The sequence below is a fragment of the Rana temporaria genome, chromosome 4 (genome assembly GCF_905171775.1).
Source record: "Rana temporaria chromosome 4, aRanTem1.1, whole genome shotgun sequence".
NCBI classification, from domain to species: domain Eukaryota; kingdom Metazoa; phylum Chordata; class Amphibia; order Anura; family Ranidae; genus Rana; species Rana temporaria.
The window spans coordinates 224989144-225013019 of NC_053492.1; the positions used below are offsets into that span (position 1 = coordinate 224989144).

Below are 23876 nucleotides of genomic sequence, written 5' to 3' on the forward strand. Positions count from 1 at the left end.
TTCCTTTCCTTTGGCAAAATGGGTCAAAAGAAGGACTTGACAGGCTCAGAAAAGTCAAAAATAGTGAGATATCTTGCAGAGGGATGCAGCACTCTTAAAATTGCAAAGCTTCTGAAGCGAGATCATCGAACAATCAAGCGTTTCATTCAAAATAGTCAACAGGGTCGCAAGAAGCGTGTGGAAAAACCAAGGCGCAAAATAACTGCCCATGAACTGAGAAAAGTCAAGCGTGCAGCTGCCAAGATGCCACTTGCCACCAGTTTGGCCATATTTCAGAGCTGCAACATCACTGGAGTGCCCAAAAGCACAAGGTGTGCAATACTCAGAGACATGGCCAAGGTAAGAAAGGCTGAAAGACGACCACCACTGAACAAGACACACAAGCTGAAACGTCAAGACTGGGCCAAGAAATATCTCAAGACTGATTTTTCTAAGGTTTTATGGACTGATGAAATGAGAGTGAGTCTTGATGGGCCAGGTGGATGGGCCCGTGGCTGGATTGGTAAAGGGCAGAGAGCTCCAGTCCGACTCAGACGCCAGCAAGGTGGAGGTGGAGTACTGGTTTGGGCTGGTATCATCAAAGATGAGCTTGTGGGGCCTTTTCGGGTTGAGGATGGAGTCAAGCTCAACTCCCAGTCCTACTGCCAGTTTCTGGAAGACACCTTCTTCAAGCAGTGGTACAGGAAGAAGTCTGCATCCTTCAAGAAAAACATGATTTTCATGCAGGACAATGCTCCATCACACGCGTCCAAGTACTCCACAGCGTGGCTGGCAAGAAAGGGTATAAAAGAAGAAAAACTAATGACATGGCCTCCTTGTTCACCTGATCTGAACCCCATTGAGAACCTGTGGTCCATCATCAAATGTGAGATTTACAAGGAGGGAAAACAGTACACCTCTCTGAACAGTGTCTGGGAGGCTGTGGTTGCTGCTGCACGCAATGTTGATGGTGAACAGATCAAAACACTGACAGAATCCATGGATGGCAGGCTTTTGAGTGTCCTTGCAAAGAAAGGTGGCTATATTGGTCACTGATTTGTTTTTGTTTTGTTTTTGAATGTCAGAAATGTATATTTGTGAATGTTGAGATGTTATATTGGTTTCACTGGTAAAAATAAATAATTGAAATGGGTATATATTTTTTTTTTGTTAAGTTGCCTAATAATTATGCACAGTAATAGTCACCTGCACACACAGATATCCCCCTAAAATAGCTAAAACTAAAAACAAACTAAAAACGACTTCCAAAAATATTCAGCTTTGATATTAATGAGTTTTTTGGGTTCATTGAGAACATGGTTGTTGTTCAGTAATAAAATTAATCCTCAAAAATACAACTTGCCTAATAATTCTGCACTCCCTGTATAGACATTTTTGACCATTCTTCCAGAAGCACAATTGTGAAGCCAGGCACTGATGTTGGGAGAGAAGGCCTGGCTCATAGTCTCCGCTCTAAGTCATCCCAAAGGTGTTCTATCGGGTTGAGGTCAGTCAAGTTCCTCCACCCAAAACCCACTCAATTATGTCTTTATGGATCTTGTTTGTGCACTGGTGCTCAGTAATGTTGGAACAGGAAAGGGCCATCTCCAAAGTGTTCCCACAAAGTTGGGAGCATGAAATTGTTCAAAATATCTTGGTATGCTGATGCCTTCACTTCCCTTCACTGGAACGAAGGGGTAAAGCCCAATTCCTGAAAAATAACCCCACACCCTAATTCCTCCTCCACCTAATATGTTGGTCCAGTGCACAAAGCAAGGTCCATAAAGACATGGATGAGCGAGTTTAGGGTGGAAAATTTTGACTAGCCTGCACAGAGTCCTGACCTCAATTTGATAGAACACCTTTAGGATGAATTAGAGTGGAGACTCTGAACCAGGCCTTCTTGTCCAACATCACTGCCTGACCTCACAAATGCACTTCTGGAAGAATGGTCAAACATTCCCATAGACACACTTCTAAACCCTGTGGACAGCTTTCCCAGAAGAGTTGAGGCTGTTATAGCTGCAAAGGGTGAGCCAACTCAATATTGAACCCTACGGACTAAGATTGGGATCATATTATAGTTCATGTGCGTGTAAATGCAGGTGTCCCAATACTTTTGACAATATCATGTATATACTCCATGTAGATAGTGGCCCAGATTCAAAAAGCAATTGCGCCTGTGTAACCATAGGTTACACGGCGCAATTGCTTACTTGCTCCGGCGTAGCGAATGCTCCTGATTCAGGAACATCGCTACGCCGACTGCAGCCTAAAATCTGCGTGGCATAAGGATCTTATGCCACGCAGATTTTAGGCTGCATTCTAGCGATGACCGCTAGGGGGCGCTCCCATTGTGATCTGTGTATAGTATGCAAATTGCATACTAACACCGATTCACAACGTTGCGCGAGCCCTGCGTACGCAAATTACGTAGTTTGCGTACGTCGGGTTTCGCGTAAGGTTACACATCCTAATAGCAGGCGCAGCCAATGCTATAGGATACCCACGTTCCCGCGTCGCGATATTTAAAATCTACGTCGTTTGCGTAAGTGAATCGTGAATGGCGCTGGACGCCATTCACGTTCACTTTGAAGCAAATGACGTCCTTGCGACGTCATTTGCCGCAATGCACGTCGGAAAAATTTCCCGACGGAGCATGCGCTCTACGCTCGGCGCGGGAGCGCGCCTAATTTAAATGATTCCCGCCCCCGGCGGGATCATTTACATTGCGCGCGCTTACGCCGGGCAATTTTGCCGGCGCGCCCTCGCAATTTACGGAGCTACTGCTCCGTGAATCGAGGGCAGCGCAAAATATTTGCGGGGGCGCAGGGCAAAATCGTTGCCCTGTGCCTCCGCAAATAAAGCGCAAATGTACCTGAATCTGGGCCAGTGGACACATAAAAATTTGTATTTGAAGCAGAGTTTGACCCAGAAATGAAACTTCCGCTGATCCGGTTCCTCCTCCCCCCCCCCCCTTCCGGTGTCACATTTGGCACCTTTCAGGGGAGAGAGGGGAGCAGATACCTGTCTAATACAGGTATTTGCTCCCACTTCCTGGGAGAAAGAGCTCTGCAAAGAACTACGCCATGTCTGGCCCCCCCTGCTGCCTTCTGGGAGACATACAGGACCCAGAAGACAGCATAGCGACTCGCACAAATGCGCAGTAGGGAACCAGGCTGTGAAGGCTTCACTTCCTGATTCCCTTACAGAAGATGCCGGGGGCCTGGACAAGTAAGTGTCCTTATTTTAAAAGTCAGCAGCCGCAGTATTTGTAGCTGCTGACTTAATTATTAATTTTTTCGGCGGAACTCCGCTTTAAGAAAACACAAGGAAAATAGGCCCAGATTCACAAAGGACTTACGACGGCGTATCTCCTGATACGCCGTCGTAAGTCTGAATGTGAGGCGTCGTATCTCGGCGCCTGATTCAAAGAATCAGATACGCCACAATTTGTCTAAGATACGACTGACGTAAGTCTCTTTCGCCGTCGTATCTTTGGTGCATATTTCCGCTGGCCGCTAGGTGGCGCTTCCGTTGATTTCCGCATTGAATATGCAAATTAGCTAGATACGCCGATTCACGAACGTACTTGCACCCGGCGTATTAAAATTTGCTGTTTACGTAAGGCGTCCGACCGGCGTAACTTTACCCCTCATAAAGCAGGGGTAAGTCATGTTAGGTATGGACGTCGGAACAGCGTCGTATTTTACGTAGTTTGCGTAAGTCGTCCGTGAATGGGGATGGGCGTAGGTTACGTTCACTTCGACTAAACATTGAGCCGGCTTAATTTACAGGGAAAATTTGACATGATACTGAGCTTGCGCGCGCATGCGCCGTTCGTTAGGTGCGTCATTTACGTGGGGTCACGATTCATTACCATACAACACGCCCCCTACCAGCCTACTTTGAATTAGGCGGGCTTACGCCGGCCCATATACGCTACGCCGCCGTAACTTCGGGCGCAACTTCTTTCTGAATACACTACTCGCCTGACTAAGTTACGGTGGCGTAGCGCATATGAGATGCGCTACGCCCGCCTAAAGATACGCGATTCTTTCTGAATCCGGGCCATAGTCTTTCCAACCTGTAAAACTTTTGTTTCCAATTGTAACCTGCACAAGAAAAATGATAGCTGCAAACTTGCTGACTGTTATGTGCAGTACAGGCACTTCACACACTTGCTTTTCAACTAGTTTTCATTCATCAGCCCCCAAATAAAAAAAGGGCAATATTTTTTCATTGCCCTGATGTGATGTAACCTAGCAACTCCGTAAAGCAGTTAAGTGCTTGGCCAGGCCGTATATAGTATGATTCTGACTGAAAACAAATCAAATGGCCTTTTTCTCTCACAGTACCATGCTTATATTACTGCTCTTTTTGTCATAAGACATTTTCATACAAAACAAACATTATTCCCATTTTATTTCATAAATACAATTTTTAAAATTCCAACTATTTGTTTTTTTTTTGTGAAATGTATCTACAAAAATACAGAACAAATACTATTTGTATCATGGATATGAGTCCTGCTCTCTTTTTAAATGTATCTTCAAACATGTATATTATGTTGTTAATATACACGGATATTTATTTTGTTTACCTCAAACATAAAGTGTGGTGGCTACCTTCTGGAATGTTCTTAAATGATATATATTGTGTTGTAACACTGACAAACTGATTATGCTGTTGCCTAAATCCAATTGAAGGTTCACTTCTCTTTTTTCTTTTTTTCTTTGTAGTCCTGTACCCCAGCATGTTATGCTTTGGGACTGTTTTTTTTTTTGTTTTTTTTTTAAGGCTCCATTCACATCTTGGTGTCACTTGGCGTTTCCGCATTTCTGCCCGCTATCCTGAATGAGGGCAAAAATCGCAGGACGCACGTGCGATCCCCGTCACTTCCAATGGCCCCCCCCGATGGCGGAGAGATTTTGCCGTGATTGTGACCCGATGAAGTAAAATCCAGCATATAGAATTGCGGGACGCCTGTCGCCCAAAAGAAGTACAAGAACTTTTCTGCCCGCGATCCAAGATGCCAAGATGAGAACAGAGCCTAAATGCTTCAGGGCTGGTTGACACCAGAACGCGGTGTGGGAAAGGCACTTTCCATGCTTATTCCCCACACCATATTCAAAACGCACTTCCTTTGTATTGGCACCCGCATCAGATTGCAATCTATGTTTAAGGGCGCTGTGAACACTGCAAACACACTGGGCTAGATTCAGCAAGCATTTACGGCGGCGTATCTCTAGATACGCCGCTGTAATTTCAAATCTGCGTCGGCGTATCGTTACGCCGATTCTCCAAGGCAGATACGTCCAAAAAATAGGCTTCCTCCTCCGACGTAACTTGAATGCGGCGGCGTATAATTGTGTGCATTCTCACGCTGGCCGCTAGGGGCGCTTCCGTTGTTTTCAGCGTAGAGTATGCAAATTACCTAGTTACGCGATTCACAAACGTATGTGCGCCCGGCGGTAGTTTTTTACGTCGTTTGCGTAAGGCTTTTTCGGCGTAACATTGCTCCTGCTTCTATGAGGCGCACGCAATGTTAAGTATGGACGTCGTTCCCGCTTCGAAATTTCTATTTTTTACATCGTTTGCGTAAGTCGTTCGCGAATAGGGCTGGACGTAATTTACGTTCACGTCGAAACCAATACGTCATTGCGGCGTACTTGGGAGCAATGCACACTGGGATATGTACACGGACGGCGCATGAGCCGTTCGGAAAACACGTCAATCACGTCAGGTCATCACACATTAGCATAAAACATGCCCCTCTTCCACATTTGAATTACGCGGGCTTACGCCGGCCCCATTTACGCAACGCCGCCGTAAGTTAGGAGGCAAGTGCTTTTGTGAATACAGCACTTGCCTCTCAAACTTACGGCGGCGCAGCGTAAATACGATACGCTTCGCCGCCGTACGAATGGGCGCAGCTACGTGAATCTAGCCCAGTGAGTTTGCCTGCCCCAGATAACATGGTACCACAGTATCATGCATTTGTTTTTTGAAAAGTATTAGATGCACTATTTTTTCTGCGTTATGGTGCAATGTGCAGCCCATTCAAATAAACAGGTAGCAAAATCGCAACGCACTGAATTACATAGGAACGCAAACCATGTTCCTGTGCAGTTCAGGTGTGAACTAGCCCTTAAACTACTTTTTTCTTTCAGAGAAACTGCTGTTTTCTGCCTCCTCTCAAGTAACAGCCACACTCCTCATCATCATAAGTGTCCTCACGCTGAGAAAGAGAGGGGTGTATCTGACCAGGTCTGTGTGAATTGCTGAGTGTACCGAGTCTTTTCTAGAGCTTGTCAGGACTCAGTCACACAGCAATATCATATGTATTATGTAGACATCTATCAGAGGATGACAGAAAGATCCTGCATATTTGCTGTATGCAAGTAACATTTTTGCAACATTTACACGCATACAGGGCTGACAGGGACCCTCCTGGCTGCCACTACTTCTAATGTCGACATGTCAATATCAACAATGTGTATAAAGGAAAGACTACCCTAGGCCATTCTGCCCATGGGCCATCAGCACATCAATAATTAATTCAGACTAACAGTGTGTAATTACGCATAGCTGATATTGGCATGTTTGTGGTGGAGCAGCGGTGGCCAATAAGATTTGTCAGTAACCTTATGTCAGCTGTTAGAGAGTTTGCACTCATTTTCACACATGCACTTGTTTTCAGGCATGAAACCCTAAGTGTGCAAAAATGCACGCACAATAGCGTGCACGCGGACGCACAGGAACGTCCACCACAGATTCTGCCATCTGGTGGACTTTTTAAACTTAAGACCTACATGGATCATTGCTGTATAGTCTTTTAGCTTATTCCTTTGTTATTTGTGCTCCTGAAGCCTGCTTGACTCCGTTCCTGATTCATCTATGTCTGATTTTTTTTTTCTTGACTGTTCATGTCTGCTGCTCATTCAATTTACTAACATCAACCTTGACTTTTGACCAAGATTTTGCCTTCTGATTCTGTACTTCGCTTCCAGCAGAATGCTTCCAACCCTTTCCTGTATCTCACCTGGACTCAGGTCATGTACCAAATTTGTATACCAGCCGGGCAGAGAGGTACCAAATCATGAACAGACTCCACACTTCTGCTTATCTGACATTAGTAGTAAACCTAAACTGGATGGTACTAAGTCCCTGGTCCAACTTCCTGGCACCTGCACCCTTTCGCTGCGCAAGCCCCTGTCTCCACTTCCCGGCGTCCTTGGATTGGAATTGTGCAAGTAGCCACCCTTGTCATGTCAAGCTCTTCATAAAGGTACATGACAAGGCTCCTGGATGCAGGTTAACGTTATCAGAGACATTTACATGCGTACAGTTTATAAAATACAAAATTATGGCCTTTAAAACAGCCGTGTCCTTTTACACAGCAGAATGAATAGACCCTAATAGACTAGTATACAGCTATGTACAGATGCATACAGAATGATGCATTGTATGCAGGTACATTATACAGTTGCAATAAAAAGTATGTGAACCCTTTTGGAATGATATGGATTTCTGCACAAATTGGTCATAAAATGTGATCTGATCTTCATCTAAGTCACAACAATAGACAATCACAGTTCAATAAAAACATGGTGACATTTAATTATTTGTGTGTTATTAGTTTAAGCAGACTAATAACACACAAATAATTAAATGTCACCATGTTTTTATTGAACACACCATGTAAACATTCACAGTGCAGGTGGAAAAAGTATGTGAACCCTTGGATTTAATAACTGGTCGAACCTCCTTTGGCAGCAATAACTTCAACCAAACGATTCCTGTAGTTGCAGATCAGACGTGCACAACGGTCAGGAGTAATTCTTGACCATTCATCTTTACAAAACTGTTTCAGTTCAGCAATATTCTTGGGATGTCTGGTGTGAATCGTTTTCTTGAGGTCATGCCACAGCATCTTAATCGGGTTGAGGTCAGTACTCTGACTGGGCCACTCCAGAAGGCGTATTTTCTTCTGTTTAAGCCGTTCTGTTGTTGATTTACTTCTTTGCTTTGGGTCGTGGTCCTGTTGCAGCACCCATCTTCTGTTGAGCTTCAGCTGGAGGACAGATGGCCTTAAGTTCTCCTGCAATATGTCTTGATAAACTTGGGAATTAATTTTTCCTTCGATGATAGCAATCCGTCCAGGCCCTGACACAGCAAAGCATCCCCAAACCATTATGCCCCCACCACCATACTTCACAGTTGGGGTGAGGTTTTGATGTTGGTGTGCTGTGCCTCTTTTTCTGCACACATAGTGTTGTGTGTTTCTTCCAAATAACTTAACTTTGGTTTCATCTGTCCACAGAATATTTTGCCAGTACTGCTGTGGAACATCCAGGTGCTCTTGTGCAAACTGTAAATGTGCAGCAATGTTTTTTTTGGACAGCAGTGGCTTCCCCTGTGGTATCCTCCCATGAAATCCATTCTTGTTTAGTGTTTTACGTATCGTAGATTCACTAACAGGGATGTTAGCATATTCTAGAGACTTTTGTAAGTCTTTAGCTGACACTCTAGGATTCTTCTTCACCTCATTGAGCAGTCTGTGCTGTGCTCTTGCAGTCATCTTTACAGGACAGCCACTTCTAGGGAAAGTAGCAGCAGTGCTGAACTTTCTCCATTTATAGACAATTTGTCTTACCGTGGACTGATGAACAGCAAGGCTTTTGAAGATACTTTTATAACCCTTTCCAGCTTTATGCAAGTCAACAATTCTTAATCGTGGGTCTTCTGAGAGCTCTTTTGTGCGAGGCATCATTCACATCAGTCAATGCTTCTTGTGAAAAGCAAACCCAGAACTGGTTTGTGTGTGTTTTTTATAGGGCAGGGCAGCTGTAACCAACACCTCCAATCTCATCTCATTGATTGGACTCCAGTTGATGGACACCTCACTCCAATTAGTTCTTGGAGATGTCATTAGTCTAGGGGTTCACATACTTTTTCCACCTGCACTGTGAATGTTTACATGGTGTGTTCAATAAAAACATGGTAACATTGAATTCTTTGTGTGTTATTAGTTTAAGCAGACTTTGATTGTCGATTGTTGTGACTTAGATGAAGATCAGATCACATTTTATGACCAATTTGTGCAGAAATCCCTATCATTCCAAAAGGGTTCACATACTTTTTATTGCAACTGTATGTGTGTGAATGAGCCCTTAAACTACAAAATCATATTTATTCTGCACATTTTACCAGGAGAGTGAAGGCAACATTAGGACAATGAAGGTTGTTAGTACAATGTCTATCTGACTCCATATTTAGTTCTGGGACTTGACCTGGGCTCTAAATGGAAATCCAGTCATTATAAAACAGGGACCACTAATTATGTCTTTTGGATAGGTTTGGGGAGTTTGTTTCAAATGGGGCCTTTGTCAACTGGTCTTTGTTCATGTCAGAACTGCTTCTATCACCATCTATCATACATTTTAAGAAAGTGTGCGCTTTCAATGTCCCATGAGCATTTTTGATTTTTTTGTTTTGTCTATCACCATTTAAGTCTATAGAAATGCAAAAGCAATTTGAAGCAGGTCAACTGTAGGTCAAAAGCAGGTCACCATGCACTTAACTATAATTTTAGAATGATTTATAGACGTTTCTCAATCTGATGTCCAAAGCCTCTCAACACTAACCCTAAAACAGGCCAGAGAAATTTAGTGCATGTCTACTGGTCTGACTTTTGCTAGAGCCTAAAGAAAATACAGTATTTTGCGATTGACTCTTCAAAGCTACCATGAAAATTTCCTTTCATGTAGAAGTTACTAATTCTTAATAACTGGACCCTACAAATAAGACATGGGTTTACTGATTCAGTGTAACAATTACATGCCTTAGTAATGTATTTATTGCTTCAAGCACAGAACTAATCTATGAACTTGCATGTTTCTCTTGATGTTGAATATTCAGTGCTTGTTCATTTTTTTTTATTATTTAATGAAACCAATAATTGTAGCCAGATTGATGGTAATAAAGTATTTGTAAGACCCAGTATGCCCCTTATTAATGAACACATCAAAGAATGAGTGTGGCGTGCCTAGACCACAACTGGCAACAGGAAGTTTTAAACTGCGGAGGGCCAAAGAGCTCTAACAGAGTGAGTTATTGAAAATGACAAGGTTGGGGCCTTTTTCTGAGCCCACGGTTCCTAGTCCTGCAACGTGCTGTGATTTTTAATTGTTTTCTGCATCATTCCACTTAGTGAATTTATTTGCAAGGCATCTCAGCTCCGGCAATACGATATTCTATAGAGAAGGTATTTTATTTCAATACACTACTCAAAATGTCAAAGCCAGAAACATAAAAACAGGAAGGAGGTGTTAATATGTTATTTATCAATCAGCATATGGTAATGATTAAAAAGGTATCAAGTGTAGCAGTCAAGCCTCTACACAACATGAAAATATACTTTGGGAAACAGGGAACACATGACTATCATCAGTGTGTACACAATACTTGTAATTGCTGTAATTGCTACATGTTTGCAGACTACTGATAGCATATATTTAAACAGGATATGAGTGCCATTTGACACATAATAACAAGCAATTATCCAGTCATTTCATCAGTCTGAACAATCCAAAAATAGGCAAACCAGGGAGTTCATAATGTAAGCAATCTTTTTGTTGACTAACATGAACTCATTGCACCAATGGGATTAAAATATCACCTTTACCATATCTAAACAACAGAAAGGACAGAACTAGACTCATTGTGACAATTTTTTTCGTGTTTCAGAATAACAATTGACCTCTTTCCCTGACCTCTGCAAGCAATAGCACTGAGTATTTCAGCCTCCATCACCACCTCCCTTTTAGATGGAAACTGAGGCAACAATTTTATGTTTGCCTTGCAGTAGGTGGCATATCTGACCATTTGGCTTATGGTCGGTGTGTGAGTGGAGTCCTCTGGATACATTTGAACTGATCCTGATGCGGTTCCTTTCCTAATCCTTGATGGTGGTCTCTATTATGAAGGGTCAAACAGGCTTGATGTACTAATCCCAGTAAAGGGTCCAGGCTCTCTGGTAAGAGTCCAACTGTTTGTGGTGGTGGTGTACACACCTGGTGGAGGGATTTGGATCTATTTGGATCCACAGCTGAACCACAGAGTTCGTTAATGTGATGAACATGTTTCTTTGAGAGACTGATTTTTTTTTTGGACTATTTCACTTTTTTTTTTATTCATTTCATCAACACTTCTTTATTACTTTTTGTTTATTGTGAAAATATCTCACATTTTTGGTGCTGCTTTGTTTCACGCATTTTTTATTTTATTTTTGTCATATGTGCAGTATTATTGTTTGATGGCTCAGGGTACAGGCCTGGTGTGTCCAATCAGCCAACAGGAAGTCTCTACCAATCAATGACAGGCTGACTGCCCACAGCTGCTTACATGTAAAAGTACATGGACCTGTGGTTAGGGATGGATATGCAGCCCTGGACACAGACAGTTAATGTCCAGGGGTGCATATCAATCACTAGCCATGGGTAGTCACTCTATGTGCAATTACACGCATGACGCTAACAAACAGCGTCAGCCTGTTATTGATTTGTAAAGGCTTTCAGTTCATGACTGATTGGAAAAACTAGGCTTCACCCAATGCAGAAATAAGCTGAGCTAATCGATTTGTGTGCATGAGCCCTAAGTGTACTTATTCTTTAACCTTCTGAGCGGTATTCCCGTGTGTGGCTCGGGGCGAGATTTTTAGGCTACGATCGGTAACCCCGAGCCACACGCGGGTTTGCTTTGCTAGATGCAGGAAGAGGTTTCTTACCTTTTTCCCTGCGATCCAGCGATGTCAGCGATGTCTTTCCCCAGTGCACGGCGGCCGGATATCCGCCCGATGCACTGTGTTCCCCCGATTCCCTTCCCTGCGAGCGTCGCGACGCAGGGGGGCGGAACGGGGGGGGGAACGGCGCGAAATTCAAAAAATATAAGTAACACATAGTAAAACACACTGACACAATTGGCTAAAAATTAAAAATAAATTACAGTGACCTTTGATTGCCCCCCAGTGCTTTCCCCAGTGCCCTGTCTGCAGATTGACTGTACCTGTACTGTACCTGTGTCTGCAAACTGCACAGCGATCATGGCAAAGCGCACCTGTACATCAAAATCGCTATGCGACCTGCTGCAAAACAGCGACAGCGATACGGAATCACTTGCGGAGGAGCTGAGTGACAGCGACGCATGGCAAAGTTCGTCATCAGACGCAGAAAGTGATATAAGCGACGATCCTGTGCCCAGCGATGTGCGGACTTGGTGCGCAATTGATTGCGGTGATGACCACGTAGCGCCCCCAAGATTTCCATTTACAGGAGCACCTGGGATAAAAGTGGACGTTGATGACAATCCCCTGGAATACCTCCAACTTTTTCTGACCGCTGAAGTGATCGACAAAATAGTTATTGAGACAAATCGATACCAAGAACAAGAAGTTGCGACTCCTCAGCGATTTTCAAGGCGCAGAAAATGGGAGCCTGTAACCAGCGAGGACATTTGGAAGTTTTTGGGCCTCATTATTTTACAGGGAGTGGTGGGGAAACCCCTGCAAAAATGGTACTGGTCCACGAACAAATTATTGGCCACACCTTTTTTTGGATCCGTGATGTCGGAGTACAGATTTTCATTGATCATGAAATATTTGCACTTTGCAAATAATGAGGACTTTGATGAGCATTCTCATCCAGCTCCAAAGCTGAAAAAAATTTGGGAGGTTTACCAGCTTATTTTGCAGAACTTCCAGCGGACCTATATTCCTGAGCGCGACGTTACCATCGATGAAAGTCTCATGGCCTACAAAGGTCGGCTCAGCTGGATACAGTTCATCGCATCAAAGCGAGATCGCTTTGGTATAAAAACTTTTATGCTGTGTGAATCCAGCTCTGGATATATTTGGAACTCAGTCGTATACACTGGGAAAGGGACCAAGTTCTGCGAGCGATTCAGCGATTTTGGGATGGCAACCGCTTCAGTTCTGTCATTGATGGAGCCCTTGCTCAACCAGGGCTATTGTGTCACCACAGACAATTTGTATACCTCCCCAGAACTGTACGAGTTCCTTATCCAAAATAAGACCGACGCTTATGGAACCGTGAGGCCTAACCGGCGTAACATGCCGTCAGCATTTCCCAGCAAAAAGCTTGGGAAAGGAGAAGTAGCTGCATGGCAAAAAGGGAAAATGTTGGTACTGAAGTGGCGGGACAAAAAAGACGTTTCCCTTATGAGCACAGTCCATAACACCTCGACCGTCATGGTGCATACCAAAGGTGGCAAGGATATTATGAAGCCACAAGTTGTGTTGGACTACAACCACACGATGGGAGGTGTGGACAGGGCTGACCAGGCCATGACTTTTTACCCAGCGATGAGGAAGCAGCAGAAAAAGTACTATAAAAAATTTTTCCGACATCTTGTCGAACAATGTCTCTGGAATTCCTTCATCCTGATGAAAAAAAAAAGTGACAGGCCTATAGCCCATTCAGACTTTGTGTGGAAGGTGGCAGAACAAATCTTTCTGAAGCACCAAACGCCAATGGCGGTAAACCGATCTGGACGTCGGGCTTCTGGTGTAGTGAACCCTGAAAGACTGACCGGTCGTCATTTTTTGGACCACATTCCACCTACTGAAAAAAAAACAGCACCCACAAGGATGTGTGTGGTTTGCTGCTCCAAACGCGACGAAAACGAAAGAAAAATCCGTAAAGAAACGCGTTTCTATTGTGCCGACTGCGACATTGGACTTTGCGCTGTACCCTGCTTTAAAATGTTTCATACCCGAGACGTTTACTGAATAATGATTTTGCACCCTTGTTTGACCCCCCAAAAAATCAGAGTATCTGAATATATTATTTGTTAAGATTTATTGAATAAAAAGTATTGTTATTATTAAATTATTACTTGTTATTATTTATTATATTATAATTTATGATTTTGTGTTTCAAACTTCATCATAGTCTACTAGAGACTCTGGTTTGGACAGATTTAGGTGAGTTATTCCTAAGAATTACAGGCCTGCAATCTAAAACGCCAAATTTCCATGCAAAATAATGGTACCGCTTTCAGCACCTTTTTTCAGAAAGAATCATACCGCCAGGGAGGTTAAAGGGGTTGTATGGGTTCAGTTTTCTTCTTTTTTTTTTAAAAACAAACATGTTATACTTACCTCCACTGTGCAGTTCGTTTTTCACAGAGTGGCCCCAATCGTCCTCTTTTGGGGTCCCACGGCGGCTCTCTCAGCTCCTCCCTGCAAGAGCTAACCCCCCTGGAAAGCTCTCTCCCGAGGGGGTTACCTTGTGGGTGTGCTCCCATGTGCCGTAGCCGCCAAATGTATGACTCGGCCCCGCCTCCGGTGTGCCGCATCATTGATTTGATTGACAGCAGTGGGATCCAATGGCTGCGCTGCGATCAATTTAACCAATGAAAATCCAAAAAGCCCCTTGGAAAACGATGCGGGAACGAGATCACGGAAGTTTAGGGCTCAGGTAAGTAAAACGGGGGCATGTGGGGGGGGGTTCGGAGAGTGCAAGGTGTTTTTCCACCTTAATGTATAGGATGCATTAACGTGAAAAAAACACAAAGGTTTACAACCACTTTAAATACGGTTTGTAAAATGGTGTTAATAATATTAAAAGCCTTCTACATAAAATATTACAACTTCAAATGATTTATCTTGTCTTACACAAGGTATTCTGTAACATTTACTTGAGTACATTTTATTACCAACTTTTCTCCTTCACTATATATTTAGATACAGAATAGGGAGTGTTTATTAGCAATATCATAGTAAAACTCTACATATAACTAAATTCTTCGCCTGGAACAGAAAAGTTTACCAACGTAATCAAAATACAAAATGTCTATAGGAAGGGGAGCCATGTACAGTAAAACCTTTGTTTGCGAACATAATTTGTTCCAGAAACATGCTTGTAATCCAAAGCACTTGTATATCAAAGCATTTTTTTACAGGGTATAAAAGAGAAGAGAGGCACCTCTAAGTGTAGCAATAAGTTGCTAAATGTTGTACCTTCATTAAATGTAACCATATTGCTACACTAAGGCCCCGTACACATGGTCGGTTTGGTCCGATGAGAATGAACCGAAGTTCATTTTCATCGGACCAAACCGACCGTGTGTATAGGCTATCGGTCTGGTTTCCTTCGATCCAAAATTTCTAAACATGCTTCAAAACCGAACCGATGGACCGCTGCCCCATCGGACCAAACAGATGGTTAGTACAGAAAAGCATCGGTTCAAAACCCGCGCATGCTCAGAATCAAGTCGACGCATGCTTGGAAGCATTGAACTTCGTTTTATTCAGCACGTCGTGTGTTTGACGTCACCGCGTTCTGACCCAATCGGATTTTGGACTGATGGTGTGTACACATATCAGGCCGTACGGCCACTTCAGAGGTGAACCGATGAAAACGGTCCGACGGCCAGTCTCATCGGTTTGGTCCGACCGTGTGTACGGGGCCTTAGAGGCGCCTCTCTACTTTTTTATACTCAGTTGTGACATGATGCTACTCTTATATCAACACATCGCTTGTATATCAAGGCAAAATGTATTAAAACATTTAGCTTGTCTTGCAAAATGCTCTCAAATCAAGTTACTCTCAAACCAAGGTTTTACTGTATATATAATAAAATATGCAGGATGGTATGTGCAAGGCGACAGATTAAAGCTGGCCATAAATACATCAAAATGATTCCCCAAACTATGCTAAACAGTGCAGATGGAATAATCTTTCCTGCTGGCTATTGTATTACAACAGCTGGCTCTAGCACCCGTCAGAAAACCTTCTACCAGGCTTCTTCATCAAAAATCCACTGAATAATCAACTTTTGTTGAGCCGGGTATTACCAACAGGGTCACTCACAGCTCAGATTCTGAGCTGTGTATGGTAACCCTACAAGGACAGAAATAAATAAAATCTACAATTGTTAATCTTGTGAAAATGCTATTTGCCTGGCTGTCTGGCTAAGTCACCGATTCAGAATGAGCATGCAGCAAAAGAAGTCAAGGCACCTGAACTGTGTAGTTGAGTAACTGTCTTGAAACAAAGTATTTCAACTTGGATCATAATGTTAGCAAAATAAACAAGTCAGCAATGGCAGTCTACAGTTTTCACTAAATACAGGATTCAGCATCTGAGTTTAGCACAGATTTCCATCTGTAGATCTAGCCATCATCTGATCACAGACAGAAGAAGGTGGAGATGAATAGAGCTCACTCATTGCTCACCCATCACACTCAGCACTGGACCAGCACACAACAGGCTCTCTATCCTCACACAGCAGACAGCCAGAGTCCAGGCCCCGCCCATCGCCTTATATGGAGCCCCATCTATAAACACACTTTGCCTGGACAGTATAACTGGCACACTCAGTTTAGAGTACTCACATCAGCTCCTGGTTCGCCTGGCAATCCGGGAGATCCGGGTTTACCTGAGTCCCCATCTGGACCCTGAAGATTAAACAAGACATAATCAATTAATTAAAAAAAAAAAAAAAAACACAGATCACATAAAGCAAAAAAATTAGGAATTGTATTAAATTTACCGGTGGTCCTGTAGGGCCATCAGGACCTCTGTCACCCTGTTAAACACAAGAGAAAATGATCAGATCCCATCACACACATTGCAGCTAAATTCGACACATAGGTGTTAATGAGGCTGTGAGGAACCTAATAAACATGCAGGCAGTGGACTTAGTTTGGTAGCTTGCAATCAGAGCCCTGAGATCTGTAAATCTACAGAGAAGGAGCATTGGAAGGAATTCAGAGAAACATGCCATACTTGTCACACTTACATCTATGCCATCAATGCCAGGAACTCCGGATGTTCCAGGGGGACCTGGTGGCCCAGCGGGTCCGGCTGGTCCTCTCTAATTAAAACAATAGGTAATAGAATTTAGAACAATTCCCAAGGCAGCATGAGAGTTTATAGATTGCAGTCTTGATCAGGATAGGAAAGCCCAGAGACGCAGCAGCTGTTGCAGAACTACAAGTCTCAGAATGCCCTGCAACATCTTGGGGATTTGACTTTTGGTTCAAAGCTAGCTGGAGAGTCTAAGAAAGAAAGAAAGAAAGAGAAAGAAAGAAACAAGAAAGAGAGAGAGGGAGAGAAAGAAAAAGAAAGAAAGAAAGAAAGAGAAAGAAAAAAAGAAAGAGAGGGAGAGAAAGAAAAAGAAAGAAAGAAAGAAAGAAAGAAAGAGAAAGAAAGAAAAATATTTTACATGCAATGTCATCTACCATTGACCCATTGACCCAGGGTTTTACGACTTTAAATGAGGCACATGAAGAATGCTGGATAATAGATAACCGTACCATATTTATTGAACATATGCATATGTTAAAAAATAAAAATGGTACTGTTATCTATTATCTAGCATTCTTCATGTGCCTCATTTAAAGTTGTAAAACCCTTCTTCTTTATTGCCAAACTTGGTGCTTCATTTAAAGTCCCAATACCCTCCTTCTTTATGGCCCATTATCTATATCTATCTATCTATCTATCTATCTATCTATCTAGCTATATATATATATATATATATATATATATATATATATATATATATATATATATATATATATATATATATATATATATATACACACACATCTACCTATCTATCTATATATAGATCTATATAAATATATATAGATAGATAGATCTGTATCATAGGTAGATATCTATCTATCTATCTATCTATCTATCTATCTATATATATATATATATATATATATATATACACACACACATCTACCTATCTATCAGATATATATCTATATAGATCTATATATAATCTATGATACAGATCTATCTATCTCTCTATCTATCTATCTATCTATCTATCTATCTATCTATCTATCTATATATATATATATATATATATATATATATATATATATATATATATATATACACACATCTACCTATCAGATATATATATATATATATATATATATATATATATATATATATATATATATATATATATATATATATATATAATCTATGATACAGATCTATCTATCTATCTGTCTGTCTGTGTATATATATATATATATATATATATATATATATATATATATATATATATATATATATATATATATATATATTTGCTTGCAAAGTAATTAAATAAATCACTTGAGGCACTGTAGAACTACTAGTGTGGACTATTCATGGGAGCAAAAGGTAAAGTTTCTTAACTGATCATCACTGATTTGGAGGAGAGAGCTCCCATCATTTATATATATATATATATATATATATATATATATATATATATATATATATATATAAACAGTAAAAATTCATTATGCTTTAACTCTTTAACGGGATGGACAGATGACTTTATGTCATAGTAAAGGAGTGATCAGCCCTGAAAGTGGTACACATTGTCCATATACTGTACTATTAAACATCTATACAGCCTTCATATACTATTTGTAGAGTAAGTCTGCTATGATACATGATTGCTGCAGGCAGAATGAATGTGCTCTTGTTTTAATTTTTTTTTTTCATTTTTAGTCTCTATTTTCACAGTGGCCAGCAAGGGGGCTTTACAAAGAGGGCATTGTGAGTTGGAGGTTCTCCTGCTCCCTCCTTTACATAGGAGGGAGGTGACACCATATCCATCCCCCCTGCCACTGAACTGGCCTGAACCCCTCCACATGTGCTACTCTTAGCCCTCTCCACCCCGGCCAGGTACCTGGATCATGGTGAAAATCATACATCAATCATGCATACATACTCTGTATGTTTCCTAACCCAAAATCGCTTCCTGAAACTGGCATAAGACTGACACTTCAATTATCCATTAAGACGTGGGATGCTTATTAAATAATAGCAGACATTTATTAATCATTTCTCATGATGAAGATTTGCGACCAATCCATGTCTAAGCATAATGACACGTTCTAAGCACTAAGACTGGCAGATCGTGCAATGATAATAAATCCTGATCGCTGGGTGACACCATGTCACTTGTGTCGGATGCAGAATAAAACAGAGTAACTTTACTGGAGAGTTTGAAAAAGTTCTACAATTAACTCCTCCGATGCCAGCTGCTGCTGCAAGCACTTGTACAGAATGCACCGATCTTCTCCCCTCCATATCTTACCTCTAGCAGAGCCTGGCTGACCTGGAAAAGACAAATAAATAAAAGTTACTTGTCACTTACTTGAGCTATGGAGATGTTGATGAGCTGGAAGATTAGGACAAGCACAAGGGCCCCTCCATCCCTGACCGACTTAGCCATAGTAAAACCTATGGCTGGGCAAGCAATCGCAGCCTCCTCTCCCCCAGAGCAATTTTAGGCAAATCCCCCAAATGAATGAGCTAACACTAGGAGCAAGGTAAGCCCTGGACAAGCCTCAGAGCCTTATGTTTATTAATATCCTGGGAGGAGGGGATGGTGATTGGAGGATTCCTGGGCTGTGGGGTGGGAAGGTAGGATGGTAGACGACCTTTAACTCTTCATTTGGAGGATGTACCTGGAATGTCATACCACCCCCACTCTCTGCAAACTGACAGCAAAGGGTTACTGACCTTCCTGAGCACCCTAACTTCATGATTATCACATTCCCACGCTAAGGAACCTTTTTTTTAATTTACATTTTATTCACCTAAATTGGGTAGGTTACATTTTGAATATAAACAATATTTAATTTATGATCGATCTTTAGTGTAACTCATTCTGATGCAGCCTATGAATAATTCATATACCCAGAATTTCTATCATTATACATATATTTTTTTTAAATATTTGTTCTTCTACACTGAAACAATGTTTACTGCATAACAATAATATTTGCAAAAAAAGTTGCAAAAGCTGTACTGTTTTTTTTATACTGTTGTTTTGTGACAATTGCTTATTTACTTTTAATGACTTTTACCAAAAAACATCCCTATGCGTTACATCATCCATATGCTGTTCTGTTTAGTAAATGTGTACTTTTTAAGCTACTCATATCTTATACAATATTCTTGTTCAATTTCCTAGAATTTCCTTAAAGCGGGAGTTCACCCGAAAAACAATTTTTAACATTAGATTGAGGCTCATTTTGTCAAGGGGAATCGTTTTTTTGTTTTTTTTTTAAATCGAAGCAGTACTTACCGTTTTAGAGATAGATCTTCTCCGCCGCTTCCGGGTATGGTCTTCGGGACTGGGCGTTCCTATTTGATTGACAGGCTTCCGATGGTCGCATACATCGCGTCACGAGTAGCCGAAAGAAGCCGAACGTCGGTGCGGCTCTATACGGCGCCTGCGCACCGACGTTTGGCTACTTTCGGAAAATCAGGACGCGCTGTATGCAACCATCGGAAGCCTGTCAATCAAATAGGAACTCCCAGCCCCGCAGCCCATACCCGGAAGCGGCGGAGAAGATCTATCTCTAAAACGTAAAAAGTACTGCTTCGATTTTTTAAAAAAACACCCAATTCCCCTTGACAAAATGAGCCTCAATCTAATGTTAAAAATGTAGTTTTTGGGTGAACCTCCACTTTAAAGTGGTTGTAAACTTTTTTTTTTTTTTTTACTTTTACCTACAGGTAAGCCTATAATAAGGCTTACCTGTAGGTATAAAGAATATCTCCTAAACCTGTACGTTTTAGGAGATATTCCCCTCGCAATGCACCGCTGATTGCAGCGGCGCATGCGCAGCAAGGATCCTCGGCTAAAGGGCCGGAGGCCGCCAGCCCTTGCCGCAGTGACGACATCGCCGCTCCAGCCGATCACATCGCTGGAGCTGCGATACCCGGAAGACACGCCAGGCAAGATGATATCTCGCTCGGCGTGGACCAGGTAAGTTCCCTACACCTCGTTTTAAGGTAAGTATTTCATAATGAGCTAGTATGCAGTGCATACTAGCTCATTATGGCTTTTGCTTTTCAGGTGAACAAAAAAAAATTTATTTGCGGGTAAACAACCGCTTGAAACTATGTAGTGCAAGGGCCTGCCCGATTGCATACAAATTGAAAATGTTTAAAAGTGGTTGTATACCCCTTTAGCAAATTTTTACCTAGAGGTAAGCCTATAATCAGGCTTACCTGTAGGTAAAATGAACATCCCCTAAACCTGTATGGTTTAGGAGATATTCACCTTGCATGCAGCCGGTGACGTCAGCGGCGCATGCGCTCTAAATGTCCGGCGATTGCTGCCGGACCTAGCCGCTACGGAGGATTCCCGCAAACATACGTCATCGCGGCTCCGACCACTCACAGTGTCGGAGCCATGAACCCGGAAGACACACCGATGGGAAAATGTCCGTTCCCTCGGCGGTGACCGGGATGCCATGCCGGCGCTTTGATCTAAGGTAAGTATTTCATAATGAGCTAGTATGCGGCATAAATTCCCTTTGCAAGCCAAAATTCTCCCCAAAGAAAATTCCCCTCTTTTCCAGTACTCTTGCCAGCTTATAGGTAGGCACATTAAGCCTTTGCCTTACAGGTTTATATATATATATATATATATATATATATATATATATATATTGATTGTATTATTTTTTTTGTGGGTATACAACCATTTTAAGTTTATTATTATTATTTTAATATAGTTTTGGTGAAATCTAAAGGATAATTGTTCAAGGATATTGTACAGTATATTGTATGGCCAGCCTTATTCCATTGCCCTACCCTCTCCATCCTGCAGGTGGCAGGATATACTGAGTGTTGGATGCACCGCCCCCGGAAACTGACAAACAAGCATTTGGCTTCATTCCTTACCTAGCATTCTCGCAGCTCAGCGCTCTGCTAGAGTGAAACAGAGCAGACAGCGCATGCATAGGTAGGAAATTAAGCCAAATGCTCATTTGTGAGTTTTCAGAGCAGATGATCCATAGGACGTCAGTGACGGGACAAGGTTATCTAGCGCTCCAGGGCAAAGATGCCAATCAGTGCCCCACTCCCCAAAATGTATGACCATTTTGTGTCAGCAAAAATTCCCTCCCATCTCTCTAAAAAAATGTGAGCACTAATCTTATGATTACCCCCACACATAAATTCCCTTTGCAAGCCCAAATTCTCCCCAAACAAAATTCCCCTCTTTTCCAGTACTCTTGCCAACTTGTAGGTAGGCACTCTCTATGCAGCACTCCCCCCCCCCCCACCTCACATGATACCACAGTGCCCAGGGCAGCTTCTCCTCCTGCCCACCCCTTGTCCTGGCCCTGTAGGTAGTGCTCTGTTGAATAAGTAGCTTAAAAATTAAGCATTATTTTATTAAACATGTTTCGTCGACCTGACTTCATCTGGAGAGTGTATATCCTGCCACCTGCAGGATGGAGAGGGGAGGGCAATGGAATAAGCAGCTTAAAAAATAAGCATTATTTTATTACATTGCCCTCCCCTCTCCATCTTCCAGGTGGCAGGATATACCAAGCATTGGATGTGCCACCTCTGGAAACTCACAAACAAGTTTTACTTTTTCACACATGTGCAGCTCTGCTAGAATGAAACTGAGTACACTGCGCATGCATAGGTAGGGAATGAAGCAATGTGCTTGTTTGTGAGTTTCCAGAGCCGCGCATCTATATGCAGTTTTAGGCTGCTTATTCCATTGCTGTCCTCTCCCCATCATGCAGGTAGCATGACATTGACAAACAGAGTGTTGAATGCGTGGGAACTCATGAACAAGCACTGCTTTGCTTCTAACCCATGCATGCGCAGTCTGCTCTTTCTCACAGCTCAGAATTCTGCTTGAGTGAAAGAGAGTGGGATGTGCATGCATGGGTATGTAAAATAACTGAGCACTTGTTTGTGAGTTCTTAGGAGTGTAAGTCCAACACTCTGTCCTGCAAGTGGCACGATGTACTGAGAGTGGAGGGCAATAGAATAAGTGATGCCTCTTGATAACATCAAGGCATCAAAACGCACCTGTTTGAGCAGGAAGTGACGCGGTTGTACACCCTGGGAAGGAGCAGGATGAGACCACTCGAGACAAAAATATAAGGAGCAGGTACCCCGGCATCCCCGATGAGATTAATAATGCGAATGTACCATAGTGTAAGGCATAGGCATGTTTTTGGCAAAAGTCATTAAAGGTGAACTAAACCTTTAAATTTCGAATTCTTGGTATTTTACAGCCAGCCATACCTGTACCCAAGTTGTTCAATCTATTAACTTGGATACAGCCTGCTCCTACATGTTTCAAATCTCATGAATCTCAGCTGGTCCCTGCTAAACCGGCCTAGAATAGAACAGTCTATGTTCGGCTTTAGTCCAATCCAAGTTGTTACTCTGCTGAAAGAAAATGGACTCTAGCAAAATTAGAGGGACAATCTTGCCAGCCACAGACAAACCAACATCTTCCCAAGATTGATGGTCTGATTGTAGGGCCAGAACGTACCTCTGCTTTTTGTGTGAGTGGTTGATGGTTCAATGAGCTGACAAGGTGCCTATACTAAATGAAAAACCCACGCAGTGTTATAAGCCTTGCCAGAGTTTTCCATTGACAGACTACAGAACAATTCCTTTTCTCACTATTGGCTAGATTCAGAGAGATGGCCGCAACTTTGCGGCGGCGTAGCTTAGCGTGTTTAGGCTACACCGCCGTAAGTTAGCGAGGCAAGTACTTGATTCTCAAAGTACTTGCCTGCTAAGTTACGGCGGCGTAGCCTAAAGCGAGCGGGCGTAAGGGCGCCTAATTCAAATTTGTCTGAGGGGGCGTGTTTTATGATAATGAGGCTTGACCCAACGTGATTGACGTTTTTTTTAACTGCGCATGCGCCAGGCGCCTACATTTCCCAGTGTGCATTGCGGCTAAGTCCGCCGCATGGGCCTATTGATTTCGACGTGGACGTAAACTACGTAAATCCCTATTCACGGACGACTTGCGCAAATGACGTAAAAATTTCGAATTTCGACGCGGGA

The 23876-nt window shown here is 42.3% G+C and overlaps 1 protein-coding gene across 1 annotated transcript in view; it reads right to left on the bottom strand.

The window, feature by feature from the left end:
• Positions 1 to 23876, bottom strand: part of COL9A1 (collagen type IX alpha 1 chain) — a 184884-nt gene that overhangs the window by 107185 nt on the left and 53823 nt on the right. Inside the window, exons 7-10 of the mRNA XM_040349913.1 lie at positions 19126 to 19146; positions 16807 to 16881; positions 16558 to 16593; positions 16400 to 16462 (exon numbers count right to left, since the gene is read on the bottom strand). Coding sequence (XP_040205847.1) covers positions 16400 to 16462; positions 16558 to 16593; positions 16807 to 16881; positions 19126 to 19146 — 195 coding nt within the window. The remainder of the gene's footprint in view (positions 1 to 16399; positions 16463 to 16557; positions 16594 to 16806; positions 16882 to 19125; positions 19147 to 23876) is intronic.